Source organism: Periplaneta americana, chromosome 12, assembly GCF_040183065.1.
Source record: "Periplaneta americana isolate PAMFEO1 chromosome 12, P.americana_PAMFEO1_priV1, whole genome shotgun sequence".
Taxonomy (NCBI): Eukaryota; Metazoa; Arthropoda; class Insecta; order Blattodea; family Blattidae; genus Periplaneta; species Periplaneta americana.
In genome coordinates, this window is record NC_091128.1 from 39,608,254 (window position 1) to 39,629,104 (window position 20,851).

The 20,851-nt window shown below is 34.3% G+C and overlaps 1 protein-coding gene across 2 annotated transcripts in view; it reads left to right on the forward strand.

Annotated features, from left to right (window-relative positions):
* The window catches only part of LOC138710320 (dual serine/threonine and tyrosine protein kinase-like), a 98,116-nt gene that overhangs the window by 15,392 nt on the left and 61,873 nt on the right, over window positions 1–20,851 (forward strand). Inside the window, exons 2-6 of one of the 2 annotated variants that reach the window (XM_069841128.1) lie at window positions 2,042–2,215; window positions 5,278–5,502; window positions 8,580–8,893; window positions 10,176–10,370; window positions 14,563–14,785. In XM_069841128.1, coding sequence (XP_069697229.1) covers window positions 5,322–5,502; window positions 8,580–8,893; window positions 10,176–10,370; window positions 14,563–14,785 — 913 coding nt within the window. In that variant the 5' untranslated portion in view covers window positions 2,042–2,215; window positions 5,278–5,321. The remainder of the gene's footprint in view (window positions 1–2,041; window positions 2,216–5,277; window positions 5,503–8,579; window positions 8,894–10,175; window positions 10,371–14,562; window positions 14,786–20,851) is intronic. The other variant, XM_069841127.1, reaches the window with a different exon arrangement.

Genomic DNA, 20,851 nt, shown 5'->3' on the forward strand with positions numbered 1-20,851 from the left:
TTTTCCCTTCTTGAAGCCAATATATATATATATATATGACCTATTGCACAGAAAGGGACCTAAAGTCATGAAAGGAAATTTTACAGGAGAACGAAATGAGTTTGCAGTGTAAAAACTGCATTTCTATGTTTTGACATCTTGTGCTACCTGTAGGCTTTCTTTACTTACTAAACTAGGACAAAGTTTTATTATTTGCCACAAGATCGCGCAAAATGAGTTCCACTGACTGTATTCCAACAGCAGAAAATGGACCCAAAATCCTTTATGGGATTATAACATTGCCGATTTTAGGTCTCCTTCATTATTTGCTATAATCAGGTGTTGGAATTGTCCTTGTTTTAATGTCATGGAGAAGGAAATTAATGTAGAAGGTCTAAGTGAAGAATTTCAAACTTTTTATACTGATTATTTTACTTCACATGACAGTGAAAACGAAACAGAAACTGACGCGGAAAATGTAAATCTGATGGCCAGCTAGAAGACATTGTTTCAAATATTGTTTTAGGTCCTTTATGTTTTCTATATGTTATTTCATATCAATTCATGCTGTAACTTAATGTTTAATGTATGTTTTGTATTTCATATTAATTTGTTTATGAAACATCGTAAGATGAAGATTAATTTATGTTCACTTTACGTTCAACTCATTTTGCACAAAAATTTACTTCTATATTATCAATTAAACACAGCTTGCAACGTACTAATACATAAATAAGCAGTGTTAATGTTATTTTTACCTTTTTATTTCATGTATAACTCATAATAACTACACAGTGCTTCTTAAATACCTAAATCTTTCTTATGTTTGCTAAGAAAACAAGTGAAAACTTTAATTGCATTTTTCTCTAGAAGTACATAGTGTAATATCAACATTCACTAAATAATACTATTAAAAACTATAGCACCTAGAAGCATGCATTTTTTTAAATGCTCAGTATTCTATCTTCTTTTTTAAATCACAAGAAACAAAAAAAATGAAAAATTCTACTTTAGGTCCTATTTTCTGCAACTGGTCTCTCTCACGCACGTGCACATACACGCACGCGCACACACACGCACGCGCACACACACACACACGCGCACACACACACACGCACACACATGCACTCACTCACTCACTCACTCACTCACTCACTCACTCACTCACTCACTCACACTATTAAATAATGATTTACCTCTGAAGTTCTGGCTGATATGTACATCTATTAACAGGCGGTATATCTCACGTGATGATATGTGTCAGAGGAAGAACAATTGTTTGTATTGATTAGGATGGCGATATTTTAAATCCAAGATTTGGACGGCTATCATTTCGATGATATTCTCTCTCTAAAGTCTGATTATTATAATATGTTACTAGTCAGCAATGTATGCAATGGAGGGGGAAAGGAACTGGCCTCTCTACCCCATTATCTGGCTTGGTTGTCTCGTGAATGATGCCTGATTGATGTTACTTGTGGGGATCAAACCTCTCTTTGGACAGTTGACTAAATAACAACAAATAGAGATTCGGTGGGAAAATCACCTCTGACACAAAACATCGGTGTCTGAATATTTTGTCAGATTCTATCTCTATTTAATATTTTGTGTACAATTAATAGAGCTCGGATTTTTAGGTGCTAAAAATCTGAAAAATATTTATTTTGTATGTGCTAAAAATCGGGAAAATATGTGACAAAAAAGGAAAAATATTTAATTATTTTTCAGTTATTTTATGTGAATATAAACAATATGTGGTAGTCACCAATATAAATCATGCTGTCTCGTCAACTGCTGAAGAATTACAGTACACAATGAGATCCATCCTCGAGTTGTGCATCACAAATGACGGAACACTGCCTTGTACTGGGAGAAAGAGCACCCTGGCCTTTGAGAAACAACATGCACCCTGTGGGGACATATTTATGATTGGAAACAAAAACAGAGGCATCTGATGTTTATGAAATTGTAATTACTTTCCGAATCAGTGTTATGATAATTCCTAAATGACACATCAATGTTTGTGTATTAGTTACAGTACAATTTTTTTTATTGGTGACAGCTGTTATCGCTTGTGGTGAGAGAGCAGACTGCAGTTCCACAGGTCCACAGATAGGCAATTCCAAGAAACAGTTACCAGCTGTTACATCTAAGCAATTGCACTGAACATTCGGGTGATGATTAATCTGAAATGGTGCTTTTGTCGACAATTATTTGATGAATATTTAATTTTTATGTGAGTATTTGAAAATATGTAGGCCTATTTACGTTAAAAAAATTCAAAATATGTGTTTTTATGTGAAATAAAATTTAAAATTTATGCTCATATGACATCCGAAATTTAAAACACAGTTACGAATTTCTATTACAGTGCAAATAAAATATTTATTTACCTAAGAATCCTAGCCCTAATAATTATTTGGAACGAATTTTTATGTAAATAATTTTTTTTTTTATAGATAAAAGACTGTAACTAAGACAAAAATTCCGAACCAGAACAAGGTAATTTGTATATGAAATTTTATTTCACACAAAAATACATATTTTTGTAATATTTTTATATAAATATATTTAAATAATTTAGCTAACCAAATTAGTTTTATATATTATTTTAATGTACCGAAGTACATATGATATTTCCATGCAGACCATGCAGATATTCTGCGTCATCATACGATGAAAGAGTCACTTGTAAAAATTCCACTAAATTCAGCAATATATTACTGCAAATGGAAATGAACACTTGACTTCACTTTCGGCATTATATCACCAATCTCTTCACTTATGTAACAGTACAGTACTGAGTTTTAGCTAATTTAGTTAACTAAAACCATTCTCCTTTCTCTTAAATTTTCTAATGACATTAACAAAATTTGTCTAATGGTATTGGGAGATTCATTATCCATTTTACATAATCACTTGTATAATACTATGTAATTTTTTTTTTACTTCATTTCATTACTCTTCAATGTATTTTAATCTCATGTTTCTCCGAAATCAAATTGTACTTTATTTTTAAATTTATCATTGTTCCGTATTCTCTCCGCAATCATATTGTATTTTTAATTTAACCTCTGCTTTGTATTCTGGATGCTAGTGGTCAGCCGTAGATTTCGGCCAAATGTCCCAAATTGTGGAATTTGTGTACATAAATTGTTATTTTCCTTTGTTCTTATTTTTAAATTCACTCCAAAAACTCGTGCATACTACTTGTTAATGAAAAAAATGTTAATGTATTTCTTTCTTAAATGTATTGTGTTGTGACCTTGGTTACATGTTATGTCTCGCACTCTTGAAGGGGAATTCCTTATCTATGAAATGACGGCTGACGTAAGCATTTGACTTAATTATTCTCCATTGGAGGTGTTGGCTTGATTCATTCAGGCTGTTTATACAGTACTGTTACATAAGTGAAGAGATTGGTGATATAATGCCGAAAGTGAAGTCAAGTGTTCATTTCCATTTGCAGTAATATATTGCTGAATTTAGTGGAATTTTTACAAGTGACATAAAATTTCTATTCTATCAAAAGTGTGGAAAATCTGTAAATGCAGATCAGCGATCTTAAGTCTTGCAGCATTTGTAATAAACAAAAATCTGCAACCTTTAGACAAATTCTTTTAGATGAAGCGCTTCCTCTTCACATACCCCATTTTAAAGAAGTTCTGAATATTACGCAAATTTATGGAAAGCTTTTTTTTCAGTTGATATTCCTTTACATAATTGAAAAGTCCAGAACTTAGAAAGTTTCTTACAAAATGTACAACTTTTGAAATACCAGAGGAATCAACACTAAAAAAAAATCTGTCCCTGCATATTATGAACAAATGCTAGGAAAGACCAGAGCAGAATGTGGAAATAAAAATAAAAAATGGGTAAACATGGATGAATCATCAGACTCTAGCAGTAGGAAAGTGGGAAACGTTGTGGCAGGTATAGAGGATATCATCGAAATGATAGCCATCCAAATCTTGGATTTAAAATATTGGCATTCTAATCAATTCAAATGAACAAAAAAGAAAATGTAAATTAATGTTAAAAAAATACATAATGAAATTTTAAAAAAGAATATTCTGCAACAAGATTTGGTAGCTATCAAAACAATAAAAATTTATTGAAGATAAATAATATACAATGAATATTATAAAGATGAATAGAGATGATGATTGATGACGTTCAATGAAGATTTTAAAATGGTTGATGCAATTGTCTGAAGAGTCTTTTCAGGAACCTTTAATTTTCTGAGGATCTCCAATGTAAATTTGGGAATTGTTCCTCGCGCACCAAACATAAGTCCAATGATATTCCATTCTTGAATATTATATTTATGACTGAGATCATCACAGCATGGAAGGTAAATAGCACGTTTCTCTTCATGTACCTGCTTTGGTTGATCTTCATTAATTTCGAACCTTACAGTGGCGTCAAGAATGAAATAGTTTTCAAGCAGTGTTTTCTGTTAGCATGTAGAGAAAAATCAGCATAGAATCATGTAATGATGGCTCGCTTATTCAATGATCATCTGTCCTTCTCCTGGTATCGTGCATTGTTTCAAGACAACTGACATCGATTTGTGTTAGAAAACTGGGAGAAAATCTTCATTGTTTACTGCAACAGTGAGCTATTTGAACCCACCATGGTCTCAATATGACTGAAGAGTAATTTTTTTTATAATAAATACTTAAAATTTTGTAATATTGAAACAAAATGTTTTTACATTTTTTGTACATATTTTCCATTTTTTACTACATAAGAAAAATAGGCAGTAACGGTTAGCATGTCTAGCTGCGAAACCAGGTGGCCTGGGTTCGATTCCTGGTCGGGGCAAGTTACCTGGTTGAGGTTTTTTCTGGGGTTTTCCCTCAATCCAATATGAGAAAATGCTGGGTAACTTTCGGTGTTGGACCCCGGACTCATTTCACCGGCATTATCACCTTCATCTCATTCAGACGCTAAATAACCTAAGATGTTGATAAAGCGTCGTAAAATAACCTACTAAAATAAAATAAAAAGAAAAATAGGCCTAAATATTTTCAAATTTTTTAGCACATAAAAATTCGTTAATTAATAATTATTGATCTATCCATCTAGTTTAGATCTGGTGAAACTAAAATTTCTCTTCTGCGCATATCAGTTGCATAATTGAGGAGTTTCTGTTTATCAGCATCTCTTCATTTTACTTCTTTCGTGTTTTTTTTTTTTTAGCACAGTTCTTTTGTTGTTATGTAGAACCCATTGTTATTATTGGATGCATTGTATTACTTTGTAATAAATTAATTTCACACAAATTTGTTGCAGGTATGTCAAAATAGAAACAGAGTCGTCATATCATTTCATAGTGTATGATGGTTACAGCCACACAGTTCTCACAGTATAAGCTGCAGGGAAGTGCTTCCAAAATGGTTAGCAAACTTCCTCAAGAATTTCGTAAATTTCTGAGAAATTGTTACCACCTCCAGCGTATATTACGGGAGACACAAAAATCTCTGGATGAAATAACTACAGCAGGTATATTTCCTGGTGGTAAGTGCTTACTTTACTAGATTTTCTAAGGCACTTATTTTTAACTTGCATTACACTAAAAATAAATTTGGACAAGATTTATAATAGAGTGATTCCATGAATATGTCAGCTCGAGGAATAAAAATTGAAACTGTAGTTCAATTTTTTGTATTTACTAAATGTGTTCTTAAATGGCTCATGTCTCATGTGTATTATTTAATAAGAAAATTTGAAAAAAGTATGTCATGAATGTATGTACCACAGATCAAAATTTGCGGTATTAAACATTGTACTGACTATACTTTTCAGAGTGAGGTTTCACTAGGTAAATATTTTTTTATACAATTTATTTTTTGCATGTTACACTTGGTTACTTCCTCAACATAAAGGATGAGACAGTATAATTTGTACATTACCCATGATGACACGCTGCAAGTCTGGTCAGATAGTAACGCTCAACATGTAAATACTCTCCTAAACAACATAATAACCAATGGAATAAAAATTCCTTTCATATTCAAAATCTACATTATAGTACAAACAAAAAAGTACTTGACCATTTTTCTTTAAGATGAGTTTTTCTGCATACAAGTGCCATGACAAAAATATCAGATCGTAATGGCGAATTTTCCTCAAACTCTTCATACTTTCAGTTACTACTTCTAAGTGAGACGTTGGTGAAAGTGAATGTGTGTGTAGTTGCCGTTAAGGATAAATCTATATCATTGTGTTAAACAAGATTTGCTTCTATTATGGCAAAATCATCAGCACAAAGACAACGTGCCATGACAAAAATATCAGATCGTAATGGCGCATTTTCCTCAAACTCTTCATACTTTCAGTTACTACGTCTAAGTGAGACGTTGGTGAAAGTGAATGTGCGTGTAGTTGCCATTAAGGATAAATCTATATCATTGTGTTAAACAAGATTTGCTTCTGTTATGGCAAAATCATCAGCACAAAGACAACGTGAATTTAGGCAACACATAAAGGAACAGGGCCAATATGAAGAATGGAATGGAAAAGAGAAAGTCAAAAATAGGAAGAAAAGAGCTGCTCTCAGAAAAACTAAAAGTGCAAGAGAACAATTTAAAGCAAACAACAGAGTATAAACGAGTTTAAAGGTTGAGAGACAAATTGAGAAGAACCGAGGAAGGTGATGATCTTGCTGAAATTGCGATGCCTAAAAAAGGATTTAAAAGCAGACAGCATTATAGAAAATGCAAAAAGACGAGTTTAAGAAGCACTGCCCAACTCTCCACCAAACGAAAAGAACTCGCTGCTAATTTAGCAGGAAAGGAATGCTTAATAATCAGAAAACAGAGGAACATAAATCTAAAAACCAACTACCGGACAACATTCACACAGCAATTCTTCAGTTCTATGCGGATGATACGATATACCCGTCTGGTCTCCTGGGAGAGAAGATTTCAGGAGGGTCTGTGTGGTGAAATGCAAAAAGTCCGGATTAGATATTTGTTGGTACAGTGAAAGACGCACATGCACTGTTTGTAGAGAACAGTGATAATATGCGTGTGAGCTATACTGAATTTGCAGAACTACGTCCTGCTCACGTGTATCTACAAAGTGACATTCCTGTACCTGCATAATACAAAGCCTTGCACAAGAAGCATGTGCAAGTTTATAAACAAGGTGATTTCTTTTCTGGTGGAGCTGCAAGCCATGTCAAGCAAATTTTACCTTAAGCCACATGATGTACTTACCCGAAATATTCTGATTTTCTATGCAGTGGCACTTCTTTGAATCATACTAAGAGAAAGGGGCAGTAGATACTATTGGAGGCCTTGTAAAAAGGGACAGTGTTGTTAGCTGCAAAACCTGGAAATACAATACAAAATTTTAAAGAATTTGTACAATAGGATGGAGTGAAAATATGAAGTTTATGGAATCAAAATGTAATACCAGGGAAAAGTCGTGGGGTGATATAAAGAACAATTCAAAATATATTTTCTCTAGATTAATATTTGGAGGTGCCCCAAGAGCATCATATTTTGAAATTTTCACAACATTTTGAGGTTCAGATTTTTTAGCGAGAGAACATTCTCCAGTGATTTAATCTGAACGGGATACCAGGAACATGTTAAAAAAATAAATGTTAAAAGATTCGGTATATTTTTGGTCCCCTGTTGTTTCATTTTGAAGTGTCACAAAAACCTCAATTTATAAGAAAATTGGGAATAATTACAAAATTACATTTTGGTTACAAAATTGTAGTGCAAGAAAGACTACATCCTCAGTTACAACCACAGACAAACTAACTGAAGCTCTGAATCCAAACTTTGTAGTTTATTTAACAATGTTTTTTGGGGTTTGATCTAGTGGCCAGCTACTAGGCTTTAGCAATCAAACTGCATCAGGAAAACGGATGTACAAACTACTTACATTAACATCTGTAATTGATTTCACTTGTGATGTTTGCCTTTATTTTGCTTTGATGAAATGTTTTTTCTAATATAGCACTGTATCTATTGGTTACAATAGTACTAAAATATAAATTAAACTGTCACAAAGTTACAAGTACGTTTCGTCTTATACGCGTGTGTGTGTGTGTGTGTGTGTGTGTGCGCGTGCTCTTTGGAGGACATTTGAGCTTCTTCTGTAAACAGTTGCTCTGTTTGTACTTAAATGTTGTCGAAGAAAGAGCAGCTGAAGAACACATTCGATCTTAGCTAAAAATTAAGCTGTAAAAATTAATTTTTAGTTTTTTGTCTAGAATATGTGATTGATTTTTAGAATAGCTTTATTTTTGGTGTTTTAACCTTTTTGGATGTTGACTATTGAAAAATGAGAATTACACAATGCAGAGTATAGTACAGAGATTTAATTAGAAAAAAATACAAGTTACCTTGTTGAGGGTTTTCTGGAGTTTTCCCTCAACCCTCTGAGAGCAAATGCTGAATAACTTTCTGCACTGGACCCTGGACTCATCTCTTCAGCACAATCACCTTCATCTCAATCAGATGCTAGATAACCGTAGCAGTTGATAAAGCATTGTAAAATAACCACTTAAAAATTCTAATAAATTATGTCGTCCTCTTCTAATTTTTATATATATGTATTTGTATTTGTTGTTACAGAAGATTTAAAGGCTCAAGTTTTGACTCCATTAATTGTTCGACTTACTTCCATTCTTGAACGTCATCCTGCACTTGTTGTGCTGGGTCAGAGCTGCCAAGCTAAAGCTTTGCTGGTAAATGCCCTGCTTGGGGAAGTCATTCTTCCACCAGGCGGCAGATCGTGGAGATGGATACGGTTTCTTTATGGTCTCTCCAGTAATATTTCAGTAACACTGAGTTTAGATTTTGACAGTGTAGGAGATATCAACTCACCAGAAAAGCCATGTACAGTTATTCCTGAGGAAGATTTAAAGAGATCTGAGACTGATTCGGAGGTAAAGTATAAAGTTCAATCTTCATCTTACGATGTTTGGTGACGTACACACGTCCATTGATGTGACATATTAATGAATTTGAATACTATTATAGTCACAATCATGCCATGGTATGAAAGAAAAATTTCACAACCTCGAGCGGGAATCGAACCTGCGACTTCCTGTTCTCAACCCATAAGCAGTGCTGACTAGATCAGACGCTATGGACAGTACTCTATAACAGAGTCGCCAGTATGAAAGGATAATTCCAAGCCTTTGGCATGAGACGAACTCGATAGCTCAGTGGTAGAGCGCCTGACCGGAGAACAGGAAGTCGCAGGTTCGATTCCCGCTCGAGGTTGTGAAATTTTTCTTTCATATCATTGCATGATTGTGACTATAATAGTATTCAAATTCATTATAAAGTTTAATTTTACCTTGTATACATATTCAGAAAAAGCTCGCTAAAAACAGCACAGCAAGATTATGGTATCTGCCACTCAATTTGTGCACATTGTCGAAGTTTATATACAGTGAGGGACATAATTGTTGAGCAGCTCGAGTATTTTCTAAGTCAAAGAATGCCACACTGTGCATGCTCCAGGCTTGGTTTATACCATGAGGAGATATTAGTTTCTCTTTCCTGTTGAAATATTACACATCTAAGCTGAGGAGAAATTAAAAATGGATGGGGGTTACTATTTAAAATAGTTATACAAATATATAGACGTAAAATGCTGTAGTTTTTGAGAAAAAACAAACCTGAAATATGCAGAAGATCTAGACCTTTGGGGAGGCCGAGACGTAGATGGGAGGACAATATTAAAATGGATTTGAGGAAGGTGGGATATGATGATAGAGACTGGATTAATCTTGCAGAGGAGGGAGCGCTTATGTGAGGACAGCAATGAATCTGCGGGTTCCTTAAAAGCCATTTGTAAGTATATATGATTCAAACAAAATTGTAAATATTCCCTCTCCATAAGGTTGCTATGTAGTTATTTCAAATTGTTTCATGAAGCTTTGAGTGTCAGGAGCTTAAAATAGGTCTCCTGAAAAATAAAATAAAATGGACTTGGAACACTCTGATTCTGGACCATCGATATGTCATTAGTAGAACATTAATACTTCAATTTCTGAGAGATAGACTTTTTCCACAAACACTTCTCATAGAGTTAGACTTCTCTTATCATGCTTCCTAAGTCAAGATTTGTTATTATATTAACCATTTTTATTTGTAAGAGTTAAGAGTTTTGTTCATTCCTAAACCTGATGCTGCATTGTTTCTTTTTCATGTTTAAAGGGTTTGGCAGATCTTTCTACAATACTAGATATTGAGATTTGTCACCCACTCCTGAAAGACAGTGTTCAACTTATTATACCTCCAGACTGTGATGACTTGCATTCAGCAGCATTTCGTGAAGTTATATCTAAAGGAATGGAAAAGGTTTTACCTTTATTTTTATATGCAATAGGAGAAGACTCTCTCACTGATCAGGTACGAAATATTACTTTTTGCTCGATAGTGTGTTTTTTCTTCATTGCAGCAAATGGCCGCCACTATTGGAAGTTGATTTTACTGAATTCAGTGTTGCCAACTAGATAACTATGTTGAAATATGACAAATAACTGCTCTAGGGTTGTAATTAAAACTACTGCCATCTACCAACACCTATGACAAACTTCTTGCTGAGAATCAGTCAGCTGTTCATAGTCCATTGTACGTTGATACTGTATGTTAATATTTTTTTAAATATTATTTTCAAAATATACTATCATGTAAACAATACTGTACAATACATGTTTCTGAAATGCATTATAAAATCTCGGAAATTGAAAAGCTTGCTCTGTTCGTTTTTCAAACTTTTCCTTGAATTTGTAAAAAGCATTTCCCAACCTTGTCTCGTAATATACTATTAAATGCTATGCTGTAGTGTCAGGTAATAGCATGATGAAAAGAGAAGGTTTACACTTGTAAAGCTGATATTTGTGAAATACCAATTACTTTCCATTCATCTGTATTCTCGACATACGAGAGTTGCTTGAAAAATACTTAGCCCGACATAAAAATTGAACTATGATTATTCTGAAACAATTTTTATCTCTCAACATAATCCCTTCTAAGATCCACACACTTGATCCACTGGTGCTGCTATACCCTCCTTGTACACAAATTCCTCGAGGTCTGCAAAAATGCTTTCGAGGAATATCACTTTTGTTGACGTCGTACAAAATTTTGTCCAATATTCTTTTGAGAAGATTAACTCCATACGTAGATGAAATTATTGGGGATCATCAGTGTGGTTTTAGGCGTAATAGATAACTATTGATGATATATTTTGTATTCAACAGATAATGGAGAAAAAATTAGAGTATAATGGTACAGTGCATCAGTTATTCATAGATTTCAAAAAGGCATATGACTCGGTTAAGAGAGAAGTTTTATATGATATTCTTATTGAAGTTGGTATTCCCAAGAAACTAGTTTGATTAATTAAAATTTGTCTCAGTGAAATGTACAGCAGAGTCCATATAGGTCACTTTCCGTCAGATGCGTTTCCAATTCACTGTGGGCTAAAGCAAGGATATGCACTATCACTTTTACTTTTTAACTTTGCTCTAGACTCTAGAGTATGCCATTAGGAAAGTCCTGGATAACAGAAAGGGTTTGGAATTGAACAGGTTATATCAGCTGCTTGTCTATGCGGATGACGTTAATATGTTAGGAGGAAATCCACAAACGATTAGGGAAAACACGGGAATTTTACTTGAAGCAAGTAAAGAAATAGGTTTGGAAGTAAATCCCGAAAAGACAAAGTGTATGGTTACAGTATGTCTCGTGACGAGAATATTGTACGAAATGGAAATATAAAAATTGGAAATTTGTCCTTTGAGGAGGTGGAAAAGTTCACATACCTGGGAGTAACAGTAACAAATATAAATGATACTCGGGAGGAAATTAAATGCAGAATAAATATGGGAAATGCCTGTTATTATTCGGTTGAGAAGCTTTTATCATCCAGTCTGCTGTCAAAAAATCTAAAAGTTAGAATTTATAAAACAGTTATATTACTGGTTGTTCTTTATGGTTGTGAAACTTGGACTCTCACTTTGAGAGAGGAACATAGGTTAAGGGTGTTTGAGAATAAGGTGCTTAGGAAAATATTTGGGGCTAAGAGGGATGAAGTTACAGGAGAATGGAGAAAGTTTCACAACACAGAACTGCACACACTGTATTCTTCAACTGACATAATTAGGAACATTAAATCCAGACGTTTGAGATGGGCAGGGCATGTAGCACGTATGGGCAAATCCAGAAATGCATATAGAGTGTTAGTTGGGAGGCCAGAGGGAAAAAGACCTTTGGGGAGGCCGAGACGTAGATGGGAAGATAATATTAAAATGGATTTGAGGGAGGTGGGATATGATGGTAGAGACTGGATTAATCTTGCTCAGGATAGGGACCTATGACGGGCTTATGTGAGGGTAGCAATGAACCTCCGGGTTCCTTAAAAGCCAGTAAGTAAGTAAAGAAATAATAAGCATTGGTACATAGTTGTATTCTGAATTGCCCAACTATGGTCCACTCATATATTCATGCTTGAAAGCATGAATGGACTATAGCTGGAGCTGTAATTATTCATAAATGAATACATTGAGTTTTTAATTTAAGGGTAGAAACATAATCTAGCACAGAAATATTAAAAATAAATGAAAAGGACATGGGTTCTTTTTATTAGTACACACTGCATAAACAGACCTAAACAAGTGAAATCTGAAAGTCATTTTCCTGCAATAATGAACAGCTACACTCACCAGCAAAAAAAAAAAAAACCGGCCACCTAAAGTTTCTCATTTTTTTTATTTTTTGTTTTTTTTTTTTTTTGTTTTATGTGGTGAGAATCAGAAAACCCATTATGAAATGAAGAAAACATTGCTTCCCAGCAAAAAAACTCTTTTTTTATTATGATTTGTGTTAGTTTTTCATTGCCAAACAATGGCTATAATTAAAAGGTGTAAAAACTTACAAATTGTATCAATTTTCTTCCAAATGTTCAACTGATTTTGTGGCCACCCAGATGTTGCTGATAGCAGGTATTGCCTTTTCGTGACTGCATGACTGCTACCATTTGCCAATTCAACCCTTCGATCAGATTCTGGTTGACAGTCTGGTCGATTCTATTCCATTCTTTACTTAGAACATTTCAGAGCTGCTGTAAGTTGCTGTGAGGAGGTAGACAACTTCTAACTCGCTTCCCTAGCATTCCCCCACACATGTTCAATAGGGTTTATATCAGGACTTCTTGTTGACCATGCCATCCTATTCAATCCAACGTCGTGAAGGAATTCATCCACGATTCTTGTAGCATGAGGGCGAGCATTGTCATGCATTAACAGGAACTTTCACCAATAAGTGTGGAATATGGTACCACATGTTCAATTAGACCTTCTTCGATGTATCTTGGAGCAGTCAAAGCACCTCCATTAATGAAAACAAGTTCTGTGCGAGCTTCATACGAAATGCCACCCCATACCATTATTGATCCACCTTGGAAACTGACACGTGAACTGAAGGTAGCTACATGGAGAAAAACGTTCTCTTCTTCTCCACACTCTTTCACGTCCATCTGTAAACTAAATATCGATTCATCTGTGAAGAGCACTTGTCGCCACTCCCCCAGATTCCAATTAGCATGATTGTGAGCAAAATGTAATCGTTCGACATGATGTTACTGGAGCAATTCTGGGCTTTCAGTTGGTCGTCTGGATTTCAGCCTACATTCATCCAGACGTCTTCTTACAGTACTCTCACTCACGTTAACTTGTCTTATTTCCTGAAGGGCTCTTCTGGTCTCAACAGCTGTGGAATGGCGATCTCTTAATGTGTGTAGGACAATAAATTGGTCGTCACGAGCCGAAGTTACTCGTTTTCTCCCTGAACCGGGTCTCCTGGATGTCTCTCTAAAGCGATGGTACACCCATTGTATTGTCAATCGAGGAATTCCAAGAACTGCAGCCACATAACGCTGACTATTCTCCTCTTCTATCAATGCAACCACTTTTGCTGAATTGGTAGGACTTGGCGACATTTGTATACATTGAAGTACTCCAATACTGCTTCAAAAGAGCTTCCCAGTCTGTAGACTTCTTCAGTTTAGCTTGAAATGAGTCGAGAAGTTTAGACACAATATTGCAAAAAGAACGAATCTTCTTTTCAGATCATTGTTGGCCATTACGTATTCAGTATTACATTGTTACGTATCACAAAATAAATGAATGACTAAATGAACCTCAACACACCTACAATTATTTTAAAAATTTTAAAGAAAATGTATGTGGCCCGGTTTCTTTTGCTGGTGAGTGTATATTAAAGAACAAAAGTATGGTATCAAAATAAACTAACACATTCTTATCAAAATAATTATGCACATAAAGCTGTTTTCTCTTTCATTTCTAGAGATGTTATTTTGCCTAAATTGTCACTCATTTAGCATTAAATAGGGAGCATGTGTAGTTTAAGATATTCTGTGCACTCAAGTGACTTTACTCCCCACTGGTCTGTTCTATCATATAATATTGAATGATTGTATTCACAATTTTACTCATATTCAGAGGTTGGTAGGATTTTTTTTTTTTTACGAAATGGAGTATTAGAAATGTTACATAATGCATATTAATCATTGTTGCAGAACATCCATGAGCTACGGGAACTTAAACAGATGTTTCCTGAATTACCAGTATTTTTCATATGTACTTCCGCTTCTCCCCAAGAACTGACTGAATCAGAACAACACCAACTACAGGAGCACAACATGTGCTTTCAAGAGGAATCCTGTTATACTTCACAATGTCTGCACAGTGGAGACATTGACAAGTCACTAACGGGGTTAATACAGCAACTTGCAAGGATAGGTGAGAAAAAAATACAAATTTTCAATGATTTCATTAATTTGTGATAAAGTAAACCTTAGATTCTTAGAAATATAATGCAGAAGTGGCATTTCTTGTCAGTCATAAAAGTGTGTTTCTGGAAAAAATTATTTTGTATAATATTTTTATAACATACAAATGAACATGTCTCTCTTCACAGCACCGACTCTTCTTATATCGCACCCTCAGAACTATACTGTCGTAACTCCCAAAAATTGAATTTTGAGATAAGTGCATATTAAAAACTACCATTTCATCTTGTATCGAACAGATAAAGTGTCGTAACTCTAATCCATGCTATGTCACTGTTATGACACAAACAACAGTTTTCAGTTTTCGTGAATTTGTAAGGTACATACTGATAAAATGTCGTAACTGCATTACGATAGTCTTCCTGTTGAACATTTATAACATTGACTGTAGTAACTTGAATTACAACAGTTTTTTTGTTAGCATTGAAAACATTTTCACTGTAGATACGGTTGACTTACAGCTGTTCGATTTCACTCTTGCATTCATTTGCCCACCAAAAAGTTGTGTGTGTTTATTTACTATTGCGAATTCAGCGAAATAGATAGAGCAATGTCCTGTTGAGATTGTAAACGTGTATTTCCAAGCAGGGGATCGTTAATCCTTCACATTTCTTCCAGTCATTGTTGCATTAGTATAACAGAAAAGGCAGAAGAATGGAATGTTTGAACCTTTAACTCAAACCAGCATTGGATGAATATTGATACAGAAAACTTGCTGTTACAAAGAACATTTGGGAACTGGGTGATACAGCTCAAGAGTGCACATTGCTTATGAATATCATAAAGTAAATTGAACCAATTTACAGACGTTCCCACATACTTCAGGATATTATTTTGCAGTGATATTGTCTGGCACAGAGCAAGAACAAATTCCTGGCAACAATGTATCCTTATGTAGTAGATACCAATGAGAATCTACATTCCTGTATAGAAGCACACAAAAGAAGAGAGCTTTAAAGAGTGGTCATGTATCTACACAGTGGAGTGGAATCATACAATGTTCCAAGTGAACAGGGACACTGTATCTGGTTAGAGAGATGAACTACAATGAATTTCATGATTTCAGAAAATTAGAGGAAATGAGTAGCAACTATACAGTGAATGATAAGGGTGAATCAGTCACATCGAATGAAATTAGTGTTGAAAATTGAAAAGGGGCGGAAGTATACTGAACTGTATTCTACAAGGCAGATTTTGAACCTGAGGAGTTCAGTTGCATTCGTATTAGGTGCCGTGAAAGGGAAGAACGTCAACTGGAACCCTCACACTTGCTGCTGTCTCTACATGTACGAGTATATCGGCTGAAAGAAGAAAGACCTTATATCATTTTGTAATGGAAATGTCATACAGATAGAGTGTACCATGCTTTTTATAAACCACTGCAAAGCTTGCGTAAAGGATGTAATATTTCCAATGAGAAAAATGATTCAGTTGAGGATGAGCAGTGTGCGCTTTGATGAAAAATGTAGCTACATTTTGTTTGTTTGTTCTTTAGGCAGCAAACCGAAGACTGGTTTGAACCTCGTGATACTAATAAGGCATCACTCATGAGCCAACTAAGCCAGGAAATAATGGGGTAGTGTAGCCAGTTCCTTTCCCCTCATTGCACACATTGCTGACTGGTAACATTACACTAATCAGACTTCAGGTTGTTCTTCCTCTGACACATACATGTACTGTCTGATAACAGATGTAACATATCAACCAGAATCTCAATCAGAGGTAACATTAAGTAGGCTTTTGTTCAACGTAATTATAGTTAAATGTACCAATTTCTTTGTATTCTATTCGTTGAACTAAGTCCTCTTTTGATACGGCACAGTCAATGAATCTTTTACAATATCGATACTATTAATTCGTTTTTTTTTATATTGTTTGTTACTATATTCAAACTTAGGACATCTAAATTGTAACCAGTGTCACTATAATAACACTTTCTTATAACCCTAATGTGTCTCCACTTGGTTCTGTGCATTTGCTACAGTATTGAATAGCTGAAGTAATTCTTCATTTCTAGAACATACCAACAGATAAACTGTCGTAACTATAGTTAATTGTTTATTGCATGCTTATTTATTTACATTAAAGCTTAACATTTCCACCTCTGGATGCCTCATTGACATATATATGTTTACAAAAAACCTGATGTTTATCTTAAAACCCTGAATTTTGAAGAGCGTTTCAAATCTTTAAACTTCATTTTCTCAAAACAGTGTTCTGAGAGTTATGACAGTATAGTTCAGAAGGTGCGATATGATCAGTGGTTTATCAAGAGTAGCGTCTTCGTCTCCCTTTGATAGTTGATGCATATGACTGATACAAGTTAGTGTTAATGAATACTGTCCATAAAATTATTGCAATTTGCCTTGCTAAATGAATGTGTGAATGAGCTTTAAGTTATTAGTTTTGCTGTAGATGACACTGCAAAAAGTGCTCATTTGGACGAAGCATGTCAACACAATAAAACACGACTTAATGAAATGATTGAAAAGAAATTTGAAATCAGTAACTGAGTACGAAAAGAAAATAAACGAACATTTTTGAGTTCAAATTACATTTTCACATTTTCCAAAGATTTGTGGTTAGAGTTAGTGGATTCTGGCATTCTGTTGTGGCAGCTGAGTCGCATATACATTCGATATTTCCAAAAGATACATGAACAAAAGGTTACTGGACAGGCCTGCATTGCGCGAAAACTGGCAGAGTGTTTTCAGGAGAATGGTAACATTTGGTTACATTGAAACGTGAAAATGGTAGAGTATCTTCTCATAAATCTACGTATGAAACAGGGTAGTGAATGTATAATGAAATCAATTATGACAGTAAACGTTTCGAATAAACAGATATTTGATTGAGTGAATCACTTCAAAGTTGTAGAATTCTACAATGACTCATTAACATTTTTGTGGTTAGAAAAAATACAGTATGGCATACAAAGCCAGGCTTGTAATGATGATGAAGTAATGTTACATAATTATTAATAAAATTTCTGAAGTAAAAATTATATAGAGAATATGATTCAAAAACAGATTCTATGGTAGGATTGAAAGCATAAACCATAAAATGTTGTCAGATGTGTGCTATCACTATGCATAGAAACACTATTATTAATTTTAATCGTATTTAAATTCAGTTTCATATATGTATTTTAGTACTCTAATATTAATCAGCAAAGTCATTTAATAAAAGTGACCTTAACAGAATTTCTTATAAATAGAGATCTAAGTTGAGGGTTAAACAGCATCTGAAATAAACTGAGCAGAGTAATACAGAGTTTTCTGTTAGGAATGCATAATGTCACGTCCCTGTGTATACTTTACAAGCTACTGTCTTTTATTCTTCACAATTTACCACCAGTACAAGTTCATTGTCTTATGTTCTTTTTGTGTTTTGAAGTTAATATTAATTGAGTTCTGAGAACAGCATTTCGGTGCAGAATGAGGCTAAGGAATTTTGTCCTAACATAGACGCGAAAATGAGTTAAATTAGCACTGTAATTCTTTGTCATGAATACTTGACCACTCTGTACCAAGGTTAAATTGGAGGCATTCTTGGCCTGTGTATGTGCGCCTTCTACTTTTTACAGATATTATTGTTACAGTAGAAGAGTGAATTTGTATGAGGGTGTCATTAATTATTTCCACTCCATTCTGAAAATTTGTTAGAAAAACTATAGAGGAAATATATGCACAATTTTTCACATAGCCCTCTTACTTTTCAATAAACTTAGTCCGTCATCCCATGTTTGTATATCAATAAATCAATTACTCTTTATTCTGTGCAAGAAGACAAACGTAATGCAAAATCTTTGAGTGCGCCGACTGCTCGTGGTCACCAAACAATTAGGTATGCATCGACACACGTGGAGCAGTGACATGACAGAGAGACTAATATGCCTGATTATTTTAAACTATCACCCTGACATAAGGCATTTAATGCATACAGGATATTTTCAAGAATGTACTTACTTTATGTGGCATCCATGTCAGGTAATGTTCCCCCTTACAATGTTTGAGCTCAAATCACAGGCAATAATTAATCATAATACACTGTTCACTCATGTATACTTCTTTTCTTTAGAATATAATCTAAATTTAACGGAAGAAATACTGAAATCAGAAGTAAACACTGAAATACTGAAACAATTGTCTTTAGAGACAATATTAGGTACCCTCCACAAAACTGGCTTCATTTATACACCGACGGATCCTTGATCGCCAGAGAACAAGGTGCCGGTGCAGGTGTTACGTGCTGTCTCTTCTCACTTTATAGATCTCTTGGATATGGAACAACAAGTTTTGATGGTGAAATCATTGCAATAAGGGAAAGTCTCAGGAATATTCTATGCCACATCAATAAATTTAGGAATGCAGTTATATTGTCAGACTCCAAAGCAGCTATTCTATCAATAGTCTCTAAACACACACCTTCATCTCAAACAGCAGAAATAACTAAAATGCTCTCTCAATTAATATCACTCAATAAAAGAATTGTATTCCAATGGATACAATCCCATTGTGGAATCCTGGGAAACGAGAATGCGGATGCTTTAGCAAAGAAGGGCAGCACTGCTACTTACAGACCTGTTACTAAATCTACTTATTACTCTGTGAAAAGATTTATTAAATCTACATACTTAGACTTCAACAAACAAAATTTGATAACACAATCCCAAGGGAAAAAATGGAACTCTCTGCATCAAAATCCACAGTTAATTCCCAATTTACCATGAAAATCGTCTGTAGCTGCATTTAGATTGGCAACAGGCCATGATTGTTTGGCCAAATACCTGCATAGAATTGGAATGTATGAGTCCCCTAACTGCCCATTGTGCAACTCAAACCAAGAAATGGATTCGGAACACCTCAAAATCTGTGCTTCAGTGGCTGGTCATGATAATATCTTTGAAAAATATTGGAGTGCAAGAGGTCAAATGACTTTATTGTCAAACGCCTGGCATTAGAAAACAACAACAACTTCTTTTGTACTGACAGTTGACTGTCTGGTTTTTTAGGGTGAGGAGAAAATTATAATTTTGTTCTTATGTTAAAATAACGGTTATTCTCCTTCTCTTCGTCATCTTCATCTTCTTTCCGTCTTTCAGCTCAATTTTCTTCTTTATTATTCATCATTATTCTCTTATTTTAACTTGTGTATTAATTAACTTACATTATCATAGATATAGGTATATTCACATTTTATTTACCATTAAGTGAAACAGCTAAAACTCTCGATTATCCAGGCTAATCAGTGGACAAATGCATATGGATAACTTAAAACGCAGATTATACAATTTTTGCTTTTACTGAAGAATGAACCTTTTAGAATTCTAGGCATACAGCACTATGCTTAAAAATTTAGCATGTCAAACACTTCATACATTCAATTGAACAGTAAGCTTTGCATGTGTTGATACTGTTCTAGATTACGTGGAACAATGGGATTTTAATTACACTGATAGTGTTGCACTTAGTAACATTCGTATTTGTGCATTGTACATACACCGGAGAGAACGATAAGGATAATGAGGATTGTTGTGACCAATTATTAATGTTCGTCTGGTCATCAGTTGAGAAATATACATATAAGCCTTATAGACATGATAGAATCTGATTTGCATCAGGATATTAAGCTGGAAATGGTGGCTTGTTACAGATAGACTATTATTTTTACCGAAGTCACTTCGAGACCGGGCTCGCATATATTCAATATTTCTTGACAAAAATAAAGTAAAATATACTTCAGTAAAAATAAAGCAAATAATCTGTGCATGGATACTCGATAATAAAGTCAAAGCTGCAGACTGAATGTGAGGGAGGTAAAATTTTAATTTTTAAATCAAAGTAATTTATTGATATAATAATAAAGTATGTTGTAGAATAATGAAATTATTATTTACCACATTTTACAGTACTTAATCCACTGATAAAAGCTAAACATTTCAAGTATACCTATAATAATACAATTCATGAACATAACCTAACGTCATAACTGAAGTCTTATCTAACATCATTGA